Source organism: Drosophila sechellia, chromosome 3R (genome assembly GCF_004382195.2).
Source record: "Drosophila sechellia strain sech25 chromosome 3R, ASM438219v1, whole genome shotgun sequence".
NCBI lineage: Eukaryota > Metazoa > Arthropoda > Insecta > Diptera > Drosophilidae > Drosophila > Drosophila sechellia.
The window spans coordinates 25,128,415-25,148,910 of NC_045952.1; the positions used below are offsets into that span (position 1 = coordinate 25,128,415).

The 20,496-nt window shown below is 45.9% G+C and overlaps 5 protein-coding genes across 5 annotated transcripts; 1 reads left to right on the plus strand and 4 right to left on the minus strand.

Moving 5' to 3' along the window:
• The first annotated feature begins 10,211 nt into the window (after positions 1–10,211).
• On the plus strand, positions 10,212–11,285 carry LOC6617058. Its single transcript, XM_002041350.2, has 2 exons — positions 10,212–10,309; positions 10,387–11,285. The coding sequence occupies exons 1-2, from the start codon at positions 10,295–10,297 to the stop codon at positions 11,167–11,169; spliced, it is 798 nt and encodes a 265-aa protein (XP_002041386.1). The 5' UTR covers positions 10,212–10,294; the 3' UTR covers positions 11,170–11,285.
• A 363-nt stretch (positions 11,286–11,648) lies between these two features.
• Positions 11,649–12,399, minus strand: LOC6617059. The gene has a single exon (XM_002041351.2). The coding sequence runs from the start codon at positions 12,366–12,368 to the stop codon at positions 11,706–11,708; it is 663 nt and encodes a 220-aa protein (XP_002041387.1). The 5' UTR covers positions 12,369–12,399; the 3' UTR covers positions 11,649–11,705.
• A 1,081-nt stretch (positions 12,400–13,480) lies between these two features.
• LOC6617061 (glycine, alanine and asparagine-rich protein) lies at positions 13,481–16,748 on the minus strand. The gene is made up of 5 exons (XM_002041353.2): positions 16,653–16,748; positions 15,735–16,588; positions 15,520–15,538; positions 14,522–14,602; positions 13,481–14,453 (listed from the first exon to the last, which is right to left on the minus strand). Exons 1-5 carry the CDS (start codon positions 16,665–16,667, stop codon positions 13,608–13,610), a joined length of 1,815 nt encoding a protein of 604 aa, XP_002041389.2. The 5' UTR covers positions 16,668–16,748; the 3' UTR covers positions 13,481–13,607.
• Positions 16,749–16,992: 244 nt separating this feature from the next.
• Positions 16,993–17,793, minus strand: LOC6617062. The gene has a single exon (XM_002041354.2). The coding sequence runs from the start codon at positions 17,759–17,761 to the stop codon at positions 17,072–17,074; it is 690 nt and encodes a 229-aa protein (XP_002041390.1). The 5' UTR covers positions 17,762–17,793; the 3' UTR covers positions 16,993–17,071.
• A 1,117-nt stretch (positions 17,794–18,910) lies between these two features.
• LOC6617063 lies at positions 18,911–19,762 on the minus strand. Its single transcript, XM_002041355.2, has one exon. The coding sequence runs from the start codon at positions 19,734–19,736 to the stop codon at positions 18,993–18,995; it is 744 nt and encodes a 247-aa protein (XP_002041391.1). The 5' UTR covers positions 19,737–19,762; the 3' UTR covers positions 18,911–18,992.
• Positions 19,763–20,496: the final 734 nt, after the last annotated feature.

Genomic DNA, 20,496 nt, shown 5'->3' on the forward strand with positions numbered 1-20,496 from the left:
AGCGGTGGCATTCAGAGCCGGCGAAATAAACCCGCGATGGAGGGCCGATAGCCCGCTGCTTTCATTTCTCATCATCGCAGCCAGCTCAGAAACTCAGCAGCTTTCAGCAGGGCTTGCTGTCTGTTTCAGCCGCAGTAGCAACAACTTAACTGCACTCAACATTAGTTTGTTATCAACGCTCGATTGCTGCGGAAAATTGAAAAATATTGTCGCAGAGCGCAGAGTGCAGGATGGAGGATGCGGGCTGCGTGATGCGTGATGCAGGATGTTGGCTCTGGGGTGGAGCATCTGCTGCTTCATCAGCGCCTCCTGCTGCTCCGCCATCCTAATGATGGATTGCGCTGAAAGTGTTTTAAGCTCACACGCGCGCACTCTTCAAATAAAAGTTTTCAAATGTCGCCTATGCAGGCGCATGGAGAAAATTGTCTAACCCAGAAAATAAAAAAAAGATATCCCAAGCCCCCCGCTCCGCAACCTTGCTCCATTTTGAAACTTAAAACTTTGCTTTTGATTTTGCATGAGTCCTCGTTGTCGCTGTCGTCTCTAAAACTATTTGGGTTGTGCTGTGCGGGCTGCTGGCTGATAAAGCGCACCCATTTCTGCCTTTAAGTGCACTTTAGTTTCAGAATTTTGCGCTACAATATAAATCATCTTGATCGAGCGACGGCAAGTGTCCGTTCGAATATTAAAGCGGGTGCTTTAAAATCGAATTTAAGCGATGCATTTCCAGTTGCAACAGCTGTTGCAGACAGATAAAGGAGTCAGAGTAAAAAATCGTTCAATATTTCTCCAGGCAGCCGTTTGGCAACGCGCCACATATGTATATACTTATATATTTTATAGATTTACCCGCTCCTCGAGCGTTGGTTGTGCTAATTGAAGTTGTCAAAAATTTATTGCTGCCGTGGGATATGACATTTTTGTCGAAGAAACACGACGTTTAAAGTTGTTAATTAATTGCATCGTTGTGGCAGGTGAATGCACAACTTGTTGCACTCAGCCTCTCAAAATGTCCCAGTCGTTTGTCAAGTCTGCTTTTGGCAGACACGCTAATGTGGTCAATGCCAACTGTTGCCACTGTGCCACTGTTGGCTAAAACGGCAGAATGGCGAGATGGCAGGATGCAGCCGGAATGACTCTATAAATGCATCTCTGCATTCGTCCCCCCACTCTGCCCAATAAAAGTCAAGTGCATGCTTCGCTGGCAGCGTTCCAAAACGAAGGCGATGGCGTCGATGGGGCAAGTGGAACGGTAACGGGAACGCGGCAATGGCGAACGGAAACGGAAGCGCGCAAAAAAAATTACGACTGCAAAATGGCAATGGGGCTGGCGGCAGGCGACAGGCGACAGAACCAGGATCCAAGAACCACTAAGTGGCAAAACATGAACAAAAACTTTGTCCGTTCTGCGGCCGCCGACAAGTTGAAACTAATGACAATTTTGTTGTAATTAGTTGCGGCTTTGCCGTAAACCAGCAAATGCGACGGCAACAAATAAGTTGTCAGCGGACTTAACTTAAGCAATTTTCATAGTTCCCAGCGTCGTCGGCGTTGTCGTCGTTCTGGCAAATCTTTTAGCTCAAATTTGTCGGAAATGAGATTCATTTGTTTCCCTTGTCGAGATTGTTGAGTAGAAAAGATTGTTGGCAGATTACACACAAGGCCACCGGCTGCCAGATATTTCCAGAGGTTTGTTTCGCACCCAGCCAGCTTGGCTTTTAATTATTTAAAATTGCAGGACTGCAGCTGCTGCTGACGTGTCCTGCGGGAGGATATACACGTGCACAGGTCTGCAGTGCAGGACCACAAAATATTCGCAACAGCATACGAGCTGACTTAGCACTTTGGGGTGGAGGCTAAAAATTGCATTTCATAAATTCTCGCAATTAGGAGCTGTCCGAAAGGCAGGACGTGGAATGTTGGCGTTACGCAAGGACACACCCAATAACGGCCAATTGAGGCGCATCCTGCAGGCAAGTGGGTCGCTCAAATGACCTACTCTGAATTGTAAATTCAATCCATACTATATCTGAATGTGCCAGCATTTTCGCACCGTAAATACGCACATTGTAAATTTTATCGAGCGGATTGTGTGGGTGGGTGGGTGTTTGGTTCGTTTCGGTTCTGCTCGTTTCGGTTGTAAAGCAATTCAGGGAGGTGGGTGCAAAATCTTTATGTGCCGCGCAGCGTCTTTATTTTATGCACCGCAAGTGAGAAGTGCGATTGTGCGGGCTGTGCCGCCCACATGCCAAAGGAGCTCGTTGGAGCAGCGACTCCTGATTTCATTTATTTGCACTGGGCGCCCACAGAAGGATGTACCGAACTCACGTCCTGCTCCGCTGACAGGTCCTTTGGGCGGGGTAACTGTCATCGCAAATTGATGATGCGCAGCGGGCAAATGAAATATTCGAACGACTGCAAACTGACGTTCGGGGCGTGGCCAGTCGAATTCCATTGCGGTCACTCACTCGGCTTCTAATCAACATTTAATTGTAGTTCTTGCCCGACATTTCATGATTTTTATGCACACACACACAAATATTTTCGTGGGTAAATATTTCCTGTTTTTGGGCGGGAGCATTTGCATTCGGTGGGTGTGGTGGTCAAGTGGGACATGGGAGGAGGGGCATCATTTGCATATCATAAAAATTCATGCCATAGCTTTTTTGTTTACTTTTTAAATTGAGCAACCGCAAAAGTTTTGCTTTGCATTAAGAGCAGCAAGTGGAATTCATACTCCCCATTCAGCTCCAGTTCTCATGCCACATCCACGTATTCTTGCTAGAAATCGCATAAGGATTGCACATTGGAACATAGATTCGGCTTGGCAGTGCACGGAAAAAATAATCTGATAAAATAGTAAGTATAACTATACTTTACTTTTATTTGCTTAAAAAATTAATATCAAAAATCGCTGGTTTGGAAATCCATTTGAAAACATATTACATTGATAGCCATATTGGATATAAATATTATTATCCGCTTCGCAGCAAAAAGTTTAAAAATGCCACACAACTTCTCTTATTTTCACGACCATTGTGTTTCAATCAAAAATCAATATGACATTTATGGACTGCCAAAGAAGAGGCAATTCGGAATATTCAAATTGGCCTTGTTGTTTTAAGCTGTGTGTATATGTCTTCTTCAGTTTTTTTTTGGCTGTGTGGCGTTTTCGCTACATTATTTTCGAGAGCACTTTGCTTCGATTTTTCGGCTGCTTCGTGGATGCTCGTACTGTAAGTCCTGCCGGGCGAGTCCTTTGGCCGGCGGGGCAGTGGTCCTGCTGCTGTGTCTCACAATGTGCTGGCCATGTCTGCATATAAATTACGCCGACTTGTAGTTGTAATTTCTCTTCACGTCTCAGTTTGTCTTGTTCGGCCCGGCACGCACATAAAATACATCAATGTGTCTGTGTAACTTGAGTGGAGAAGCCGGGACATTTCAAGTCCTTCCACACTGTTCGCTCCGTCGTCCTTCAGCTGGCCCACTGTGCAGTAGCCAAGTCTCCACTTGCAGTTTTGATTTAGTGCTCTTACGGCCAGCTCGTAGTTGGTTTTGTCGCTGCTCTTGCTGCGCAACTTTAAGCCACTGCGGAGTTGAATTTCACGTCAGGCTGAACTTAATGATACCTTCCGTGTTTTTGTTTCTCGTTTCCGTCCTTTTGCCTGCCCAGCCAGGACAATGACATCCACTCACCCGAGTGCCCTTTTCTACGTGTGTGTCCAGGAGCAGCGCCGTTGAAATACTGTTTATTTACCCAATTAACGATAATTGCTTGGATCAATAAATTTATATTTGCCGAACGCGCAACGAAGGCGAAAACCACACATAGACTGCTGGAGTAAAGTGAATTGTTGTCCCAATCCCAGCCAGCAATGTGTCATTATTTCGCCCCCAGGGCACAGTGCCGCTGCTACGGCGACATTAATCATGCCTAGAATGGTCGTCGTCGCCTGTCTGCGCATTAATAAAGTCATTACCATGTGCCAATCTCTGGGAGACCTTGCTTATCGCCCCGGCCAGAAGAGACCCATCAAAGCCAAATGACAACCATTTCGGTACAATCACAGCTGCAATTCGGGGAGTTTGTAATAAATTTTGCAGCGTTTATCTGGCGGCTGACGAGCGGAAGCGCCTAAGAGCAGGCAACACTTTTTTTAACTGCTTATTAAACTCTCGCGGTCGCATTAGAGTCACGTAGAATGTGAAGAGCTGGCGCTTTAAGCTTAAGTGGCAATTTTACAAAATAGCTGAGCGTAAAACAAATTTCTTTTATGTACTCGCAAATTGCTAGCCAAACTTTTCATATAAATAAATATAAAGGCGAACAAAGCGAACGAACACAGAGCGCGAACGTCGAATACAAAGTACAGTATACAGAACACAGAATGCCATCCAGGCCACACTCACATAACAAGTGTCAATGGTGGGGCGGACACTATAAACATAAAAACGTCTTGCCGCACAAAAAATTTCTTTAAAAACTTTGCGAGGCGTGGCGAAATTGTGGAGCGTGTTTAGAAGCCTGTTATTATTGTTGCCACCGCCGTTGTTACTGCGGTTGCACCGTAAAAAAGCGGCCTTAAATGAGTAAAATCTTCAGGAAGCTATCAGATAAAAGGGTGACCAACTTCTTCGATCGCTAAGTAACTTAGCATACTTTTTCACAGCTTAAGAAAGTTTAAAAATTAAATATTTTCGCCCAGTGTATTGCTGCTGGGTCGCTTAACGGCAATTGAATGCCGGGCTAAGTGGCAATGTGTGCGAAGGCGTTTTGCTTTTGCAATTTGCAATAACCAAAGCATGGCCATAAAAATATAGTTGCCATCCCAAAAATCGGGGGAAAGTGGCCGAGAAAGAAAAAGAAAGAGAGAGCGGGAGAGAGACAGCTGGAGTGGACCTAGAGCGAGATGGCAGCACAATGAGTTTTTGATTACTTTGAAATTTCTTATTTGCCTTTCTGTAAGCCGGGCGAAAAAAATTTTCGCCTCGTTATTGTGTATATATTGATAAGCGTCAGTCACGGCCTGCTGTTGGCCAAATCCGAAATCCAGAATCCGGCACCTTCCCACCAGCCTTGCCACATCCATTCTGCCACTTTTATTTGTTTCGCAATCAGACTGCCAAGTGACATTTTGGTGGTTGTTTGTTCAGCGCGGCTTATTGCTGGCCAGATTAGGCCTAGGTTTTCCATCGCAGCACCATTTTGGATCCGCTGAATGGAACGAAAACAAAGTCTATTTCCACCGAAATCCTCAGGCAGTCGATATGCCGGTGGGATAATTAAATAGTTCCGCTTCGACCTGCTGGAAATCATTCCGCAAAATAAGCCAACGCCACTGAAATTGGCTGAAGTTGACAGGCGTTCGCCAAATTGAAGAATTTCTGTGTGTAATAAATTTGAAACGTGACGCGCGCGGCGGTGAAGGCAAAACAAATGCGAAGCTTATTGATGGGGAGAAATGGTATCTGAGTTGGACGGGATATGAATGTATTCCCATTTCTTTTCCATCACCCTCACTTGCAGCCCAAAAGTTTGCATGTCAACGGGTCTGATAGATCTGTCACCTGCTCACGTACGCGCCGAACGAAGGCCATCCAATGTTTGTCAAACATGATAACCTTGGTTTATAATTTATGAATTTTTCAATAATAAGCCTGACCAAGTTCATAAATTACACGGCGGCTAAGCTGAAAGTGCCCATTCCCTGTAGCAGCTGCTTTAAGGACATTCGAGTCCTGCGAGCACGTGCAACTAGTTTGCTGATTGATTAAACCACGCAACATCGTCTTGCCACCAACTGTATACATACGTACGTACGTACTAGAGCCAGGACGTTCTAGGAATTGTTATTAGATCGTTTGCTAGTTCCTCCGCCGCCATCGTACTTTCGCAAAGTTGGTTCGCTGCGGATGCTGATTCCGATGCTGATGCTGATCTGACGTGGACGGCACACGTGCTAAAGTCACTTTTAACGGAACAACACGGCATCACTTAACGCGCTCCCCGGTCTCGGAACAGCGGTAACCTCCAACCGCCCATCCCCGACCTCTGACCCCGTGACCCCGCCCAGTTCCCAATCCCGAAGCCCATGCCCATTGACTCGGACGTGACAAGTGCGGGCAATGGGCGATATCCCAGCATGGGCCACGATTCCTGCTCATTGTCATGTGCAGCGCATAAAGGGGCGGCTTCGCTGAATGGTGGGCGGGGCCCGGAGGGTGTCGAGTGGCGCCCAGGAATATCCAATATGACAGCCCCTGGCGAAGTGAAAGCGAAAGTCAAAGCTACAGTCGTTCTTAAAGCATATCAAGTATACGCACTTAGCCCTTCGTTTAAGTCAAGCATGCCATAAAATCAAATTCCCAACGAGCTGATGAAATTACTTGGAAAAATATTTAACAACTCGAGTGCGAGCATGCTAAAAATCCCAATTGTTGTCAGCAAGCAAACACTCGTTGTGTCCTGTGGAAACATTAGACAGTTGCCAAAATGTACTTGGCCTCCGGCAAGTAACACGAAAACATTAGGTACATGACCACCCACTCCCATTCCAAATGAGAAATTGTTTGCCTCAATTAAGCAAGAGCGCTAGCCCACTCATCTGAGCATATTTCACAAAACAACCACTCAACGGGGTGCACCTACATAGTAGGTATTATGTAAATATGTTAATTCCCTCTCGGTCCGAAGACAAAGCCTTATGCTCGACCACCGCAGAGGGTCGAGTTCTGGTGACGTTTTCATTAGAAATGCAAATGGGCATGGCGACATCTTCAAGTTCAAGTTGCCGATCCATTTCGAGACGGGACTGGGAAAGCCCAGGTCAGCCAGGTGATAGTTGGGTCAACCAGTTTGGACAACTTCAACGAATAAAAGTCGCTGGCTGGCCTCGCTCCATACTTGATTTTCCCCAGGCATTCTACTAAAGAGATTCATTCCGTTGCCTTGATTGTGAGACTGCTTTCATTACGTATACGCAGCGTTGGCCCAAATTTATGTCAACCAGCTAGTTGCGAACGGGCGCTATATTTAAGCCTATGTGTTCTTATTTTCTAATTACTATATATGCATGTTGGCTGCGCCTGGTTGACTGTGGGCGTGGTCTGTATCTGTAATTAGTGTTTTGCACACACACATATTCATATCAAATGCCGGCATAGTCGCTGCTTAATAAATTAAACGACAATTTGCACTGGGACCGTGCTGTTGCTCGTAAAGAGTCGGTATCCTGAAAACTGGGACATTAAGCTGGCATTAGGCAAAGGCAGGCCTGCAATTAAAATAAAATGGAGAGCTCAAGCGTCGACGACAATATGCACTATAAGGCAGACAAAAATGTGTGTTTTATGCTTAGAATGCGTACTAAGGAGACCTCGAAAATAATTTATGGCCATCTTGTGGGTGCCAAGGATCGCGCAATAAGCCGACAATTTATTTGCCGCTGTTTTTTGCTCTATCCATGTATATGTATACATTCTATTTATCCGATCTATATTTTATCCGATTGTTGATTTCTTGTCCCTTTTTCGGCTGATTAACGTGGACAAACAGAAATCTCTTGTATGGCATACTTTTTAATATTTAATCTCGGCCATTTAGCTGGTTGCAAGCAAAAAATACACAAACACGCAAAATAATAATCAGCATCTGTCGTCGTTGCCGTTTGATTGTCAATACAAAATATTTTTATCGCTAACACAATTTGCCAAACAAATTGGCCAGCTCGGCGAAATTTGATTTGATTTATTCCTTTCTGCACTCTCGGATAGGTTTTTTAAAATATTGCTTTTTTTAGCATAAGCTTTAGTTTAGTTTCAGCTCGGTTCGGTTTGGTTCGGGCTTTTGCGCTTGCAATAATTGATATCGGCTATTTGCATATCAAATTTAATATATTTGCATATATATCTTTTGCACAGAGAAACGATTTTGCGGCTGGTCAGTCAGCTTTTTGGGTAAAATTTTTTGTTTTTTATTTGTCGCCAGGCATGCGGAAATAATTTTGGCAACCAAAACTCGTATCTAGAGAAGAATGGAAACGGACTGCTCGTAAAAGAGTTCTAAAAGCCGGCAGCTCCAAACATTTTTTGCAAAAGAAAGGCTAGAAGCAAACAAACTCGTTTAACTGGGGTTTAACTGGCAAATTTGTCGTTCGTAAACAATGCTTATGATTTAAGGAAATTACTAATGCTCCAATTTATGGTGAGGCGACAGATTTGATTGGATTTTTGCACCTCAAAGGCACCGCCCGGTTTTGACACCAGTCAGGTGATAGCCGAATAAATTAAATGCACAATTTTATTCGTTTCGACTTTCTTGTGGGTGCCAGTACAAAGGTAATAAAATAATATAGGGGCAGTCTTGTTGCCTCGACGAGAGAAAGACTAAAAATAATGGATAAAATAATAAACAGTGACAGATTTTGTAAATAGATCGATTGACCCAAAAGGCCATTTACATAAAGTGGTGCCAGAAATTCCCTCCCGCAGATGTTTTTGGTCCGCCTGGGCCGTTTTTTTTATTTATTTATTGATACGCCAACGTCGTCCGACCGCTATTATCTTCGATTCTCAGCTGGAAACTCTTTCCCCGCGTTTCGACCACTTTTTATGTCGCTGCTGCGTGCATCTTTTATGTGCGTGTGGCGCCCGAGACCTTGAAATTGTGGCTGGTTTGTTTTATTATGCTTACATTTGATTAGTTTGCATATGACATTGCCACCAGCGACTAACTTGGCTGAGATGCTGCTGGCCAATCGGCGATCCGCAACAGTTGGCAGTGGGCAATAGGTGGGGCCGCACACAAAGCCAAGACAAATAGTTTTTGACTTTAGGTTATTGCTTCGAATGTGAATCTTGATTGGATTCTGGCCAGCGTTGAATGGGGGGCATCATACAGCCTCATTAGATATAGAACCATATAGAACTTGCGTGTGTCCGGCACAAAAAGTGATATCATGGTTGTGATGCCTTAGCGGATTTCCTCACTAACGCCATCTTCGGGTTACTCATCGCTATAGTTACCCGTGATATTAATCAGTATACATATTAGTCATAACCGCGATTGGCATTCGCCACTATTGATTTGCAAATCGGTTCGTCTATCTTAAATATGGATCTTGGGTATCTTGGGATATATTTAAATTATGCAAATCAAATCAGTTTTCAGCGGATTTGTTGCTGCCCCTACCCCCCTTCTGCTCGAACATTTTGCCGAAATAAAATAAAAAACCATAATTTTTATGATATCAATAAACCATGATGAAAAACGTGATAATCGCTGATCAGATTAAATGGTCGCCTGGCGCCAGCTGATTACCGCCGAATTCCGAATAGCTTCGGGTGCTGGTCAACAGTAAAAAACCTCAAGGTCGCAACGGTTGTTAACTTTATGGCTTCTATTTTGCAAAGCCGTGTTTTTGCCACAGGTTAAATGGCCGAGCGACGAGCTCCGGACAAATGGACAGACTGACCGTCGTATAGATGGATGGATGAATGAATGGATGCGCAAAAAAGTCTGGCGAAAATTGATTTCTATCCATTTCAGATCTATTGTTTTTCAACCCTACCACAGTCCACAGTCCAGTGTTTGGGTTTCAAATGGCCAAACCCTAGAGCAGCCAGTCCCATACACCATATACCATATTCCAAATACCAAAGGGGGACGCAATAATCGCTGGGAATTCCCAGCTAGAAATATGCGGCTGGACCAACTAAAAAGTGTAGAAAAACCGAGTCGTTTTCGAACTCGTTTGGATGCTACGCTAAATGTTTTAGCATAATAAATATGAAGAAAATCATTTCATTTACTGAAAGCATGACCATTTATAGTGGCTTTTGCTAAACGAGTTTTCAGCCGTTTTCTGGCCGTTTCCTCTGCCGAGAGCCTGCTCTATTGGATTACAACTTGACGGGTAGGGTCTTGTGCCTGAACATTTTCGATGATAGTACTACGACTTGGACTGAGGGATCGTGGAATTAGCATAATGTCGACGCCAGCATTTGCAAGAATATGGCGGCAAGATATCGATGCGCTTTGTTCACGTCGGCTTGGCCATTGTTTTATCGCACAAGCTTCGTTTTTCGAAGGTGGATAGCATTTCAAGAGACAAAAGCTGCCGAAGAAGTTACCAAAAAATGCTTCGAGCCAACAAAAACAACGCTGGTAAAGTCTGCATGAACTTGAGCGCAGTCTAGTGACACCGATCGTTGGTTTTCGTATAAATATTGGACCTTTCGGTGATGCAAACGTCAGACACAACCAAGTGGTCAAAGTCAAAGAACTAAATTCAAAATGCGTGCCTTCATTGTAAGTATACGTTCGATCGCCGATTAAATACTCAAAAAGGATACCAAGGATTACAATGCTGTTTTCTTTACCTGCAGGTTATGTGCTTGGTGGCAGTCGCCTGCGCCGATAAGCTCGGCTACAACTACCAGCCCGTGGGACACTCCAGCTCCGGACTGTCCTTCGCTCCTGGCAGTGGCAGCATCGGAGGCGGCAGCATCGGAGGAGGCCTCATCGGAGGATCCATTGGTGGTGGTTCGATTGGAGCCAGCATCGGAAGCGGTGCCGGTCTGGGTGGTCTGAGCAGCATTGGTGGTGGAAGCATTGGAAGCATTGGTGGTGGTGACGCCCTCAGTGCCCCCGTCTCCTACAACGCCCCTGCCCCCGCTGCTGAGCTCCAGAAGGAGTTCTTCACCTTCACCGCCAACGAGCAGGACTTCGATGAGCCCCAGCAGCTGGAGCGTGTGTCCTCTGCCCTAAACAAGGCCCTGCGCGTTGTCTTCATCAAGGGACCCGAGAACCGTGGTCTGGAGAACGCTGCCCTTGCCCTCGCCAAGCAGGCTGCCCAGCAGGAGACCGCCATCTACGTCCTGAACAAGCAGGCCGATATTGGAGATCTGGCCAACAAGCTGAACGCCATCCGCAACAACAACAACAACAAGCCCGAGGTGCACTTCGTCAAGTACCGCACTCCCGAGGACGCTGCCAACGCCCAGCGCGCCATCCAGGGTCAGTACGACCAGCTGGGAGGATCCTCTCAGGCCCACAACGGCGGTGTTGCCCCCGTCCTGAACTTCGCCTCCGCCGCTCCAGTGCGTCAGGTCGCCGCCCAGAGCCCCGACAACTCCTACCTGCCATCTTCGGTCTTCCGTCGCGTCTAAGTCGCTCGATTCACTCCTTTCGGAATCGAAAACGCCAGCGATTTTTGACTGATATTAAATCGTAGTTTTTGTTGACTAATGCTTAAATAAATTCAATTCTTAAATTTTAAAACCAATTTGACATGTTGTAGTGCATTTGTAAAAACCCAAAACTTTGCAGGCTGAGTTCATTGGAAACGAAACTTCGCAAGTTTGGATTTATTTCCCGCGAAATATTTTTCTTGCAAACTTTGAAAGCGCACATAAGTTGAAGCACTTATATATTTCTTAGGAACTAGTTTATTCTTAAACATATTTTAAAATTTAATACCATTTTATGGCTGCTGAGATCTTGAGTTTTAACCTATTATTTTCCTTTCTTATTTTCTTTCTGTTTTTATAAATACGTATAAAATTTATTTTGATTTATCAAAAACTGTTGCATACTTAGGTTGACTTCTCAAATTTTAAAAGGAATTAACCCAATGAAAATAGCATTATTTACATAACCAAATTAGATAACTTTTATTCGAAAACAACGTTTAACAATCAATTTTCTAATGACGTAGGCGGCTAAGGATGTTGGCGGGTAGGTAGTTGCTCTGGGGCACCTGTTGAGGAGTAACGCGTGCTGGAGCAGCTCCCTGGGATGCAAAGTTGATGGCATTAGCCACGCCACCGTTGATGGACTGGCTAGAGCCGCCGAGTTGATCGTACTGCGATTGGATGGCCCGCTGGGCATTAGCAGCATCCTCAGGTGTCCTGTACTTGACGAAGTGCACCTCGGGCTTCTTGTTGGCATTCTGGCGCACGGCATTGAATTTCTGGGCCAGCTCGTTGATGTCAGTCTGTTTGTGCAGCACATATATGGCAGTCTGCTGCTGGGCAGCCTGTTTAGCCAGGGCCAAAACGGCATTCTCGTAGCCACGGTTCTCCGGCGACTTGATGAAGATCACGCGAATGTTCTTCTTGACCGAGGCAAGAGCCCTCTGCAGAGCACCCTTATCCTCGAAGTCGTCATCGTTGGCATAGAAGCTGTAGAACTCCTTGTGAACTGAGGCCTGGGGAACGGCACTATAGCTAACTGCTCCCGCCAGTGCAGGGACTTGGGATACACCACGACCCCCAATACTGGTTGTCGCACCTTGTCCGTAATTATATCCGGACAAGCTACCGGCATTTGCCGCTGCCACAATGCTTAGAATAATGAGGGCACGCATTTTGACCCGATGCCTACGAGATGTTCTAGACGAATGAATAATATAGCATTCATTATCTACCTTTTATACCGCCAACGCGACGGCGTTTAAAATTAGACTAGAAAATCTAGTCAATTGAGCCGTCTAGTCGCTTTGGGGTCCCCTGGCGGAACACGGCGATCATCGATCTCCGCTCACGAATCGTGACTCGCGAATGGCCAGTGGCTATTGGCCATCGGGTTTTCGGAATGCTGTTAATCTGCTAACATAATTTCGCTCTTAACACATTTAACACATTGTTTTGAGCAAAAGACAGCTTCAATCGTGCCGCCGACTGAGATAAGATTCCGAATCGGAGTCCAAGTCCGAGCTAAGATCCGATTGCGAGTCCAGTCGTTTTCCGAACTATCGTGATTCACCCATAATTGGCTTATAATTTATGCACAAACAAAAGTAAAATAACCGATCTCTTGGCTATTTCAATCGGATTGTTTTGTTATATTTGCTTGAATATGTATACAGAACCGCTTATTTGTTAATGATTTCAACAAAAAAGTGATCGTCAGCTTAATAAAATTAATGATTAGTCTTTGTTTTTATGGCTAATCAGGTTTCGATTGGGCATAAATCTTCATTGCCTTCGTATGTGGGTTGCACTTGAGATTCCTTTCTAATTGTACGTGACACACGACGGAGTTCGGAAACCAGGTCATCTAACAGTTGTTGGCATCTCCGCGACCTTGAGCTGTCGGCGGGAAAGAACCAGTTCCTCGTTGGCCGGGAGTCCGGTATTAATGCTTCCCGCTGGCCAAGTGGGTGGATCTAATCTTGTAGTCGATTAATTTGGCGGCATGCGAGTTGGTATGGCAGACAATTAGTCCATCGATTTGTATGGAAAGTCTCGGTGAATATGTTTCGACGAGGGGTTAAACTCATAAAGGAAACCTGCTCCGAACTGCCTTCCTTATCTTGATGTCGTCAATTCGAGATATTTATAGTTTGAAGGGCACTTTTTATACTTAACCCATCCGCAAACAATCAAGCCAAACAAGGCGGACTTAATGCACCATTAGCTACTATGGCCAAGCCGCAATAAAAATGTCACTCTATAAAACACATCAGGCAGACTTTGTTTGAATTTTCGTATTTAAATTTCAAATTTATTGGTGTAATTATGCATTAGTCAACAACGTGTAACAGGAAGAATGAGTTCTTCAGTCGAGATTTGCTTAAGTTAATGGGGTCCAAGACGTAGCCTTCCTAGAAACGCAGACGACGGAACACCGAAGTGGGCAGGTAGGCGTTCTCGGGGATCTGGGCGTTGGCCTTCTGGACGGGACCAGCGGAGGCGAAGTTCAGGGCGGGGGCAACACCGCCATCATGAGCCTGAGAGGAGCCTCCCAGCTGGTCGTACTGACCCTGGATGGCGCGCTGGGCGTTGGCGGCATCCTCGGGAGTGCGGTACTTGACGAAGTGCACCTCAGGCTTGTTGTTGTTGTTGTTGCGGATGGCGTTCAGTTTCTGGGCAAGATCTCCAATATCGGCCTGCTTGTTCAGGACGTAGATGGCGGTCTCCTGCTGGGCAGCCTGCTTGGCGAGGGCAAGGGCAGCGTTCTCCAGACCACGGTTCTCGGGTCCCTTGATGAAGACAACGCGCAGTCCCTTGTTCACGGATCCAGCAACACGCTCCAGTTCTTGGGGCTCATCGAAGTCCTGTTCGTTGGCGGTGAAGGTGAAGAATTCCTTCTCGAGTTCAGCAGAGGGAGCGGGTGCGTTGTAGGAGACTGGAGCGGCCAGAGCGTCGCCACCTCCTAGACCACCGAGTCCACCAAGACCGCCAAGACCAGAATCGATGGAGCCACCACCGATGAAACCACCAAGGGATCCACCTCCGATGCTTCCTCCTCCGATAGAGCCACCACCAATGAGGCCTCCTCCAATGGATCCTCCTCCAATGGAACCACCTCCAATGGATCCACCTCCAATGGAACCACCTCCAATGCTGCCACTGCCAGGAGCGAAGGACAGTCCAGAGCTGGAGTGGGCCACGGGCTGGTAGTTGTAGCCGAGCTTATCGGCGCAGGTGACTGCCACCAAACACAGGACCTGGAGACATGAAGAGAGAAGTGTTATCCTGGCGTATAATCCTTTGAATCCTTAACCGCGCTACTTACAATGAATGCGCGCATCTTGAGCAGATAGCTGGTTCTTTTGCTTTGAGGTATGAGTTGCTTGTGTCTCTGGCTAGGAGCGATCTTTATTATTTATACAAATCCATCTTCGAGGCTGATAAAGACAAAGATACCGCCGCGGCGTCTGCTGCACGGAGGTTTCTTTGAAGCCACTGTGTTTTGCCGCCTACAAAGGTTTTTGCTTCCTCGGTTTTTTTAATGTTCGGTGTGGAATTTTTTGGTTGCGTTTCAATGGGCAGAGTCTGGCCGTCGTGGGTTATTCAAATATTTCGAGTTTCGTCCAATAGTTTACAAGAATTCATATTAAATTATAAAATTAATATGTCGCGAGCACGTCGGAATGAGTTTATCATGCAGATGGGTCATAATTAGGTACGAGTATTATATAAAATACATTTTTTTGACAAATTCTTCGGCAAGGCTAAAAGCTTGTTTTATGTAGGACATCTGCACTTGGTTTTTCCGACTGAATAACAATCGTTTAGTCGATATAATCGTTTTGGACACATCTGTTTAGTTCTGATTTATGGACATGATGCAAGCGCTAAATTTAGCAAGTCGCCTAATGAGATGTTTGAAATGCCGCCCCCAGTTCATTGATTCTTTTTTTCGCATATATTACTAATAAAATAAAAAACTTAGCTTGAGAGTGATGAAAACGATATTTATATATTTAATTTACGTTTTATGTCGTAAATACATTTAGCCTACATTTAAAATATGCGGAAATATTTTAATTTATTCCTCCTCCAGTACTTCGAGCTTGAAGTTAATTTAAAGTCATTGGTACGATAATGTTTTTGTTATGACAAATATTAAAAGTCAAGGTCATCAGGAAGCTGTCGTGGGTTATATAGCTTACCAAATTCTAAATGAGTTAAGGGTCTTTTGCTGTATATTGAGTTAATAGCGCTGTAGCTCCTTAAGAATAAATTCAAATTAAAAATTATTACCAATAAAAACAGGTCAAAAAATCCCACCAATGACTTAAATACTTTTCTAAAATCCCAAATTGTAACTCCACTGGTGTTGTTATCAGAGAATATACACTATTGCTTACTTCATCACCATCCACGAAAAAGTATCATAGAAGTTTTGGATTCAGTTTTTTGTATATTAATTATCAATAGATTTCAACAATAAGATTTAACAAGAACAGTCAACGCCTTCATCTCGAAGTCGTTAAAATATTTACAAACGACGACGGAAGATGGAAGTGGGCAGGTAAGCGTTCTCAGGGATCTGAGCATTAACCTTCTGGACGGGTCCAGCGGAGGCGAAGTTCAGGGCGGGGGCCACACCACCGTTGTGGGCCTGAGAGGATCCTCCCAATTGGTCGTACTGCGACTGGATGGCGCGCTGGGCGTTGGCAGCATCCTCGGGAGTGCGGTACTTGACGAAGTGCACCTCGGGCTTGTTGATGTTGTTGTTGCGGATGGCGTTCAGTTTCTGGGCAAGATCTCCAATATCGGCCTGCTTGTTCAGGACATAGATGGCGGTCTCCTGCTGGGCAGCCTGCTTGGCGAGGGCAAGGGCAGCGTTCTCCAGACCACTGTTCTCAGGTCCCTTGATGAAGACAACGCGCAGTCCCTTGTTCACGGATCCAGCAACACGCTCCAGTTCCTGGGGCTCATCGAAGTCCTGCTCGTTGGCGGAGTAGGTGAAGAACTCCTTCTGGAGCTCAGCAGCGGGAGCGGGGGCGTTGTAGGAGACTGGAGCGGCCAGAGCGTCTCCACCTCCTAGACCACCGAATCCACCAAGACCGCCAAGACCAGAATCGATGGAGCCACCACCGATGGAACCGCCAAGGGAACCACCTCCAATGGAACCGCCTCCGATGCTTCCACCTCCGATAAATCCGCCGCCAATGAGTCCTCCTCCAATGGATCCTCCTCCAATGGATCCTCCTCCAATGGAACCACCTCCAATGGAACCACCTCCAATGCTGCCACTTCCAGGAGCGAAGGACAGTCCGGAGCTGGAGTGGCCCACGGGCTGGTAGTTGTAGCCGAGCTTATCGGCGCAGGTGACTGCCACCAGGCACATTACCTACAGGATTCAAGGGTTATCCGTTAGTTCTGAATTCGGCGGAAGTCCTAACTAAACCACTTACGATGAAGGCGCGCATCTTTAGTTTGGGTTTGAGGTTCTCTTGGTTCGGAGCACAAATTGCTTCTGCCTATGACCACGGCGGCGATAACTATATATACTAACCCAACTTCGAAGCTGGCGGCGCAGTTTCTCGAAGACAAAGCGCTGATGCTGCAAAATGTTTTGTCCGCCTACAAAGTAGGCAGCGAACGGCTTTTGTTCGGGCTCACAGAGCAATTCAGCTTTGCATAAATGTTATTATAAGGAAAAGCTATTAAAAAACAAACAAATTGCAAGAGCAGCTGACAAAGTCAGAAACTTGGAAGATCTAGATTAAAGTCAAATATATAAATCTAAGCGTATTGGTTTTTATCGATTTTCGTTTTTTATTCAATTACATTTCTACAACACATTTAACAACTGTCACTTTCCATTCGGTCCTTAACGGATGCGCAGGCGACGCAGGATGTTGGCGGGCAGGTAGGAGTTGCTCGTGGCGGCGGCTGGTGGGGAGTAGTTGGGGCCACGACGAGCGGGAACCACGGGGGCAGCGGAGGCGAAGTTGATGGCGTTGGCAACTCCTCCGTTGATGTTCTGGCTGGATCCTCCGAGGTTATCGTACTGCGACTGGATGGCACGCTGGGCATTGGCCGCATCCTCGGGAGTCCTGTACTTGACGAAGTGCACCTCAGGACGCTGGTTGGAGTTCTGGCGGGCGGCATTGAATTTCTGGGCCAGATCTCCAATGTCGGTCTGCTTGTTCAGGACATAGATGGCGGTCCTCTGCTCGGCAGCCTGCTTGGCGAGGGCCAGAGCAGCGTTCTCCAGGCCACGGTTCTCGGGTCCCTTGATGAAGACCACGCGGAGTCCCTTGTTCACGGAGCCGGCGATCTTCTGGGCGGCCAGAGGATCCTCGAACTGGCTCTCGTCAGCCTCGAAGGTGTAGTACTCCTTGTTCAGTTCGCTGGAGACCGAGTAGTCCGGGCTGCTGGCGGCACCATCGTAGGAGTCGCCAACACCGCTTCCGGAGTAGCTGGGAACATTATCGGAGGCGGCTCCGGTAAATCCAGCTCCGTAGTTGTACTGGGCGCAGGCGGCACCAATCAGGCAGAAAGCGATGAGAAAACGCATGGTGAAGGTTTGGTTTTGTAGGCTGAGTGTGCTGAACAGGCAAAGGCCAAGACTGAATCCTGAGACTGAGGTGAGCAGCTTATATACCCATCTGGCGTAGTTAGAACCGACTTAGAACTATAACCGACACCATTCCCGTCGGGTTGCTACATAACTCAACTAGTTTTTTATGCAAAGCGTTGCGCTTATGAAATGATTATGCAAAACTATCCTAAAATTCTCGCCAATCCATCCAGTCGGCGACCCCCGACTTTCTGCCCAATTGCAAAAGTCAAATTCTCGACCGGTTCATGGCGCCGCGATCTATTCTTGACCGGGCCAAAACTGCCCGGAATTCGATTGTGGAAAATGCTGCAAAACTATCAAACTCGTTTCCAAAAAAAGTCAGAGCCCGTCTAAAAATGTTCTGATGATCGTTAAAGTCGAACACAATGTGATGCATTCTTTGAGTTCCGCCTACGAAACGATAAAAGCTTAATCTATGCAAACTCCATTGATAGTTTATTGTTTGTTGTTGCTTTCTGTTTGTCGCTTTTTTTTGGCTATCGAAAGTGGGTCTAGAATTTGAAGTGACTTTTTAGTTTGAGGTTCAAAGTCAAGAAGAATGTCGGAAGCTTGCTTTGAACTCTGGGCAAACCTGTTTTAAATAGCCTGGGAATTCCATACAAGTCCCCTATATAAGAGCCAGAAAATTTGGGTCCAGTCAGTTTAAAATTTCATATTAGAGGAGGAGAATAGCGGACAAACAATCGTTGTCTAAAATCATGAATATGAAAAATGCTTTGTTTGGATAGAAGGATATCATCATCAAGAGTTCTGCTTATACTTCTCTGTGACACATACAAAATAATCGTTTGATAATGTTTTGTCATCTTAAGCTAAACAAATGAAACTGAATGTTTTTAAGGCTAAATTTTACCTTCCTCACTTTTGAAAATTATAAACTTGTTCAGTTGGAATTCAATGTGTCACCTCAGCATGACGTACATAAAATAATCATTTAAGTCTTTTTCATAAAAGCCCCTATATTTTTTTTTTCTGAAATACCATCCAATTTTTATACAGTATTAAATAATTTTGGATTGTATTTGTTTCGATTAAAAATCCGTCTTAAGCGTTCTGTTTACAAAATCAATCACATAAATCAAATCAGATTTCAAAAATTTTTCGTTTTATTTATGAAATAAAGCATAACTAACTAGGCAACAAATCAACATCATGTATATGGCACTTAAAGACGGAAGCGACGGAAGATGTTGGCGGGCAGGTAGCTTGGTCCTGGAGCACTTGCAGCGGTGCTTTCGCGGGGAGCCGGCTGGGAGGCGAAGTTCAGGGTGGAGGCCACTCCACCATCTTGAGCTTGCGAAGATCCTCCCAATTGATCGTACTGACCCTGAATGGCACGCTGTGCGTTGGCAGCATCCTCGGGAGTGCGGTACTTGACGAAGTGCACCTCGGGCTTGTTGTTGTTGTTGTTGCGGATGGAGTTCAGCTTGTTGGCCAGATCACCGATATCAGCCTGCTTGTTCAGGACATAGATGGCGGTCTCCTGCTGGGCAGCCTGCTTGGCCAGAGCCAGAGCGGCATCCTCCAGACCACGGTTCTCGGGTCCCTTGATGAAGACAACGCGGAGTCCCTTGTTCACGGCGTTGGCAACACGGTCGGAGGCAGCTGGATCGTAGAAGTCACCCTCGTCGGCGGTGTAGGTGAAGAACTCCTTCTCGAGTTGGGCCTGAGGAGCAGCGTAGTTGGGGGCAGCAGCGGTTTGGGATCCTTCCAGGGCATCAGCAATGGATGAGGGACCGGGGGCAAAGGATGTGCTGGGTGCAGGCGCGAATGCGGGTGCATCGCTGCTGGCCGATCCCGATGGCTGGAAGCTCAATCCGGAGGGAGAGTGGGCAACCGGTTGGTAATTGTAGCCCAGTTTATCGGCCGTGGCCAAGGCAATAAAGCAAAGGACGACGAAGGAACGCATTTTGACTGTTTGTTTGGATGGAAGAGGTGATTACTGACTTATCGAGTCGACATTTTGGCTTTTATAGGTGCAATATTCAGTTCTTCGGCTGCAGTATGGTGCGATATGAATTATGAACAGTTCAAATTTGCCTCAAAAATGCATAAATAAGAGATTAAAATGTTAAATTTATAATATAATTTTATGATTTGTCACACTGCTGCTGCGGTTGCAAATATTTGCATGGCTTTGTTTTTACTGGCTCTGCGGAAAGCGGCATGCAAATTAGGAGCTAACCAGAATTGGCCAGTGAGGAGGTTCATAGTCCGACTCGGATTGCCAAATCAGATGGCGCCAAGTAATTTATTAAGAGACCAATTATCGCATTATCTGATTTGGCGCTGACAAGGCGCAGTGGTGCAGTTTTTAATTTGCAACCGGCCTAGGCGATCAAAAATCATGTATATATATTAAGTAAAGATGGCGGCTATATTTAGCGATGAGTTCGATTCTTCACTTCCGGCAGATGGAAGGTCGCCTCCACCCGCAACATTTGCATAAAGCAGCTAAACACAACGACCAAGACGACAAGACAAAGCCGCTGAATAAGGCAATAATAATTTGGCGAATCGTTAAAATATTTATTTTTGGCAGCGGTAACGCGACTAGGCGCGCCTCATTTGCATGTGAAACGGCCTGTCAAACGTTTTGTTTGCTCTCCGGCCGATTTAGGTGACACTTCTCATCACGGGCGAACTGGGAATGGGTTTGGATTTGTGAT

Coding starts and splice junctions, on each gene's coding strand:
- LOC6617059 (XM_002041351.2), bottom strand. CDS start 12,368: ATGCGTGCCCTCATTATTCTAAGCATTGTGGCAGCGGCAAATGCCGGT.
- LOC6617061 (XM_002041353.2), bottom strand. Junction 14,454..14,521: donor TCAAGATGCGCGCATTCATT/GTAAGTAGCGCG, acceptor TCATGTCTCCAG/GTCCTGTGTTTGGTGGCAGT.
- LOC6617062 (XM_002041354.2), bottom strand. CDS start 17,761: ATGCGTTTTCTCATCGCTTTCTGCCTGATTGGTGCCGCCTGCGCCCAG.
- LOC6617063 (XM_002041355.2), bottom strand. CDS start 19,736: ATGCGTTCCTTCGTCGTCCTTTGCTTTATTGCCTTGGCCACGGCCGAT.